This window comes from Gossypium hirsutum, chromosome A07 (genome assembly GCF_007990345.1).
Source record: "Gossypium hirsutum isolate 1008001.06 chromosome A07, Gossypium_hirsutum_v2.1, whole genome shotgun sequence".
In the NCBI taxonomy this organism is placed as follows: domain Eukaryota; kingdom Viridiplantae; phylum Streptophyta; class Magnoliopsida; order Malvales; family Malvaceae; genus Gossypium; species Gossypium hirsutum.
Window position 1 is genome coordinate 27,342,626 of NC_053430.1, and position 6,000 is coordinate 27,348,625.

A 6,000-nucleotide genomic window follows, 5' to 3' on the forward strand; every position below is an offset into this window, starting at 1 on the left:
ACTCTTAAAATTTTTAATTCTATACTAAGTTCTTTTTAGACACATGAAATAATTAAAAATATATAATTTTGAATTTATTTTAAATACTATTGAATTAATTTTAATTTATATTAGAATTTAAATGTATATTAAATGTTTAATTTTTTAAAAATTTATTCGCAGATTAATTTTGAGAACAAATGTATTTTTTTTTTTAAATTTGTGTTTTATTTGACGGTGAAAATTTTGGAACATAGTACTGCATTTTTAGTGAAGTGTTTATTTATATTATTTATAAAGAGTTTGATTGAATTGGTTTTTTTTTTAATTTGTTAAATTACTAAAAGATTATTTGAACATATTTTTGTTTTTATTCATATAAAATCTAGAAAATTTTATCTATATGAGTGGGTTTGAACTGAAGATTTTATAATATTCATTCTGAATTGACATTCTTAATAAATTTATAACATAATTGTTTTCAGGATATACCATAATTTTAGTAAAGCGTTTATGAAAATTCTTTCTTGAATTTTAACTAATACTTTCTTATGCATATTGATGTTGCAGCCTGAAATTTTGATTTTCAAAAATTGCACTCCATTGAAACGTTAAGAATGTTTCTTATATAATATGGTTACAACACATTATATTAAAAACTTCCTTCTTCAATCAGTTATTAGCAGCAATGTAATTTTCAAGGACCATTAAATTTAAGTGATTTTACCTAAGAAAGTTAAAAGTTAGGACTTTCCATAAGAATATTGGTAGTTAATGCTCTGCTACTCCTTATAATATTTACAGAAAGCCGTCAAACATGTGATGTGCTCAAGGACATGGAGGAGACCACTCATCAACTAAGAGACAAGCTTCATCAAAAGCAGACACATAAACTAAAACTAAGATTTTTTTAATTAAAAGAATAGTAATTAAGTGGGAAGGAATTCATTCAAAGTACAAACTCAAGCTAAGGCAGTACAAACACAAGCAATAATAGTACAATCTCTAACATGTATGAGAAGCTCAAGCTTAAACTCGAACTCGATTAATTGTACAATGGCAGACTTTAACATCCGTAGTCTAAAGATTTTCCATTGGTGTGAATGGGATATTCTTTGGTCTTGAAACCTGATACGCCACAAATATAGCCACACAAAGAGCTGCTACTGAGAATAAAAGAGAAAAGGCAGATGCAGCATCCCAGGAGCTGCTTGATTTCGCAGACTTGGTTAGCTTAGAACCACCTGAAGCAATATCAAACGACACCCAATCGCAGTTAATAGTATAGTGTCCAGATCCACTCCATGGATTCCCGTCAACCGGATACCAGAGTGCAACCGACATCTTGCTTGATCCACCTATTGTGAACTGAACATCCTGCAATGCAATATAGAAGTTACTCATGTCTGGCTGTTATGACAAGGTAAATAGCTTTAACAGAAATGAACCAAAGCATTACCATTTATGTTTTGACATCAGAATTCTAATATATTTTATTTTTATTTTAAACACCGGCCTTCTGTTGAGGAAGGTAGCATAGAATAGGAGTAAAGTGAGCATACTGTTTTCTTTTTTGAGAAAAAAACAGATAAACTCAGCTGAAAGCAAAAGTCCATGTTGGGTGCATGGGGTCATGAGGTCATCTTATACAAGGAGCTTACAGTATTATGCGATTAAATGAGAGAGCCGAGGTTTCCTTGCAGTGGGTTTACATGTTTATTTGCTTTGCCTCTTAAGTAAAGCAAAAAATAGTCTTAAATTCACATATAAAAAATTAACTAGAAGCAGTTACACTAATATGATCTGAGTGAATTCTACTTAGAAGAAGATCTTAAATCCTAAACCATAAAAACTTATCAATAAGCCATTTAGTAGTTCCAATATCAAAAATATCCGGGGGGGTTTTGGGGGGGGGGGTTGGGGGAGGTGGATTATGAGATGGGAGACAGCTAACCCTTAAGCAGCCCAGGGTCCATTCCAGTATATGCCCAAAAAGAAAATTAGAAAATATGGAAACATTTTTCAAAAAAAGTGGATCTTAGATCCTCTGGCAAGGTCAATGGGAGAAGGGGCTCCAATAATCCATGTTAATCAGCCTATAGTAAGGCCAAACAATTTTGAATCCATGATCCATGATCAAGTTTGTTTGACAAGCAACAGAAACAACAAAAATACATCATAATGTACATGATTAAAATAATTTAGCCATAAACACAAAAAATGGGGCTTACATTTGTTAACATTTAATGCAAGTAGTTAAATGCCTAACGGCAGAAGATTATTGTCAAACCTGTTGAAGACGATCCATGGTTCTTAAAGGCCTAGAAAATTCGAAATAATACGTTCCCTTCTGACCTCCCGTGGAAAAAGGGCTGTCATCCTCCACAAAACCTGTTAAAAGTAAGTTTACCATTGAGAATTAGAAAGATGTATTCACACCGACTCCCTAAGACACTAGAGCACAATATTGATTAAGCATACACAACCAAAAAAAAAGGAAACTAATTGACCAATAGTGACTATGCTAACAAAAACACAGTTGAGAATAAAATCATCCTCTACATTTAGAAAATACAATAAACCAAGTTCATTTGTTATTTTGTTGCAGAATATATTGCTCAACTTGATGCATGGAAATTTTCCTATCTAATGCCTAAAAACATGCAAAAGGAGCAATCACAACCCAGAAGGTTTGAGGACATTGAAACATGCATATGGACCACTGGCTTGTAGAAATGCATATCAGCCTACCTAACCATTCCATTTTTGTACCGGATATGCTAACTTTCTAATATATATCACCCAGCAAAAGTAAGTCAACGCATCTGAGCTGATTTTTGAACTTATGATATCAGAGATGTAAAACCAAGATCTTCAACTCCATTAGTATATAATCACAATACTTCAATTACCTGAATGAACTGTGAAGCTACTGTGCCACCATGCCCCTTTCCAGTCATTTTGTGCACTAGAATCATTTCCTAACAGTGAAGAAGGATAAATCTTATTAATTTAAAAAAATGAGGAAATAAAAACTATATTAAAAACCAATAGCTTTTAAAGGGGGCAGGGGTGAAGAAAGGACAAACAGAGCCGGAAGCCATCATCAGTTAAAGATACTAAATAAAGCCACAAGAGAAATATAAGTTACTAATTTTTCGTTTGTCTAGTACCTATCTCAAAGCCAATCAATAATTAAAAGCACCAATAAGAATCCACTAGCTTTCTTGTAAAGCATACCCCTAGAATAGAAAACTAATATAGAGTTCGGCAGGAAGCAGGGAACTATTGCAGGCTTAGAAATGCAGCATTTAGACTCGTAAACCAGCATAGTTTGCATAAGGGATCACAAGTTTTCAAAGTCAAGACAAACCATCTCCTTCTAGCTAGAGTGGATCATGAGATTCATGTATAAAGAAGATAAAAGAACTCTTATATTCGTATGCAATGGTTCGAAAAAGAAATATAATCTAACAGTAGGAATTTTCAGTCTACTACCAAAAGTCATTGAATTGAGAATCTGACAAGCCAGAAATGCGTGGACACGGTGATACGAAAAGATTAAAATAATATCTTAGGTAAGATAAAAAGGGGCATAATTTGTTCTACGAAGTTATGAGTTGGAAATTGGAAGAAACTTAAAACAATGATAAAACAACTAGATTATCCTATCCCCATAATTCTTTTCCTTCTCAAAATAACACAAGATAGGAAAAACAAGCAACAATTGGAATGAGTAACTTGATCCTAGTTGAAGGTACTTAAAGGAGAAGTTGAAGGCAACAAAGAAAAGTACAGAGAACGATAAAAAAGTATTTCAACACTTAAAGCAGTATAACGGCAAGATGATTGCTATCAGAATGCATTAAGATAATAGACAAGCATAGTCAATCAGATTAAAAATAATTGTTGATTGCCATCTTGATGATTTAATGTCATTAAATAAGTTATTAATGCTTCAAGATCTTCAAAAAGTTCCTTCTAGTGAGTGCCATATCCATTAAAAAAGCAATCTAATGTCTCATAAAAGATAATTTTTTGACTTTTGGGAGTTGTTCTCATTCTATGACAACTTGATGACCCTTGTAGTCACTTTCTTTAGTGCCTCATCCCACTTTATTTTGCTGTGCTCAAAGGAAGTCCCATCATTTTCATCTCAAAAAATCAAATATAATACTAAAAAGCAGGCCAATAAGATTAGAGGATCTTATAATTTACCAGAAGGTCCCATTCCATCAAGGTATCTACAGTGCGGGTTCCAAGCATACACATCAACCAAATGACCAAACCTGTTGGCAACTAAAAGTATTATCATAAAATACTAAGTTCCAGAACATTTTGCCAGAAAAGTACATTGTTTCACTTTACTATTGTGACGGCTAAGGATTCATTGTACTACTCCAAACTATGTTGTACTACATTACCTGTCACCTCCATTTCCATCTCTGTTATCTATGGGGTTGCCACCGTAAAGCCTTCCAGGTATAGCATTTCCAATAGAAAAGTGCATAATGTCAACTTCATGACCTTTGCAAGTCTTGTTAGTACAAGAGTCCCTTGGTTCTTTACAGCCACCCATCTTGAACCACAGTAAACTTTCTCAACTTTCATTCTTGCAACAAAGGAGAAACTAACAAAGAATAATAAAGTAAGATAAAAATAGCAGAAGATATAAAAACTTACATTATGATACGTAGCATCGTCACCAATTTGAAACATGAGAGCTACAGATGGACATTTCGAGTTGTCCCTGCATTGAAGAGTGAAAAACTGGTTAGCCATAGGGATTTAACATAGAAAAGTCAGCGCGTGGCTACAGATTCAGCTAAAAATGCTCGCTATTCAATTTACACAACAGAGAGGAAATAAAATTAAAACTAAAACCACTTATCTTGATGCATAAAGCAAAGATGATAATTTAATAAGCTTCCTTTTCTAATTATTCGCGTGAGGCACCAGCTATCCAACTTTATTGGACATCTTAAACAGTATCAAAAGACCAACATATTCAGGGGTTCGAATCATAATGGCTAACCCGTCCAAAAAGAAAGCAAATCTAGTTCTAATAATAAAGAAGCTTACCCTTTGGTGTATGCATAGTCCCCATCGACTTGCAACAAGAAGAAGACATCATTTCCATCGTGTACAGCCTAAGACAATCCCCACAAAAGCGTTTGCATCAAAACTCATGGTCAAATGTTGTTCATTTGTTTTGAAATCCAAGCAATAGCAATACCTTGACCGTCATTTTCCCATCTTTGTACTCATGATCCTCGTGTGGGTCAAGAGCAGGGAGGAGAGAGAAGTCGAACCCATCAATGTCTTTCCAGTCATCGGCGTGACCATCGAGGGTGATGACTCCAGGGGCGAAGTCCGCCAGGACTTGGATCTCCGAGTTTGACTCGCAACTCCACTCTCCAGATTCCTCGTGCGAGGTGACTCGTAGGGTTAGCCCGGATCCCAATAGTACCAACAAGGTTAGCAGGCTGAATCGAAGCATGGTCGTTGAGCAGGAAATTTCGTTAAGGGAGCAAGTGTCTGAGTTGTTGTTGCTTGGTTTACAAGCTCGCTTCGGTCCACATTCACTAGCCGACTTACTAATCAAATTCGCACTTCACCTTTTATTATAACAAAATTATAAAGAAAGTTGTTCCGTCAAATTTATCATTCCAATTTCCAATTTCCAATTTCCTTCTTTTTTCCCCCTTTTAAATATATTTACTACTACTTTTAATCATGTTTTTCTAATGTATAAATTTTCTTGGTAAAAAAATCTCTCCACTCCCTCTCAATTTCCAACTTGAGCAAATTAATCCCTCTCAAAGCAATTTGAGTTTAATGTTGTGAATAATTTTGATTGGTTTAATAACAAATTTAGCCCTTGATATTTACATATTTTGTTAAATTGATCTTGATTAAAAAAAACAAATTTAGCCTTAACACTTACACATTTACAAATATATTGTGGGCTAAATTTGTTAAATTATGATCAAATTGATAAAATGGGTAAATTATGAGAGC

General features: G+C 34.0%; 1 protein-coding gene and 1 long non-coding RNA gene across 2 annotated transcripts; one reads left to right on the forward strand and one right to left on the reverse strand.

Annotated features, from left to right (window-relative positions):
• Positions 1-873: 873 nt before the first annotated feature.
• On the reverse strand, positions 874-5,685 carry LOC107910001 (uncharacterized). The gene is made up of 8 exons (XM_016837734.2): positions 5,216-5,685; positions 5,062-5,129; positions 4,663-4,729; positions 4,404-4,558; positions 4,198-4,268; positions 2,892-2,960; positions 2,270-2,370; positions 874-1,356 (listed from the first exon to the last, which is right to left on the reverse strand). The coding sequence occupies exons 1-8, from the start codon at positions 5,477-5,479 to the stop codon at positions 1,060-1,062; spliced, it is 1,092 nt and encodes a 363-aa protein (XP_016693223.1). The 5' UTR covers positions 5,480-5,685; the 3' UTR covers positions 874-1,059.
• LOC121232247 (uncharacterized) lies at positions 1,317-2,896 on the forward strand. Its single transcript, XR_005930594.1, has 2 exons — positions 1,317-1,402; positions 2,588-2,896. It is a non-coding gene; the product is annotated as an uncharacterized lncRNA (long non-coding RNA).
• Positions 5,686-6,000: the final 315 nt, after the last annotated feature.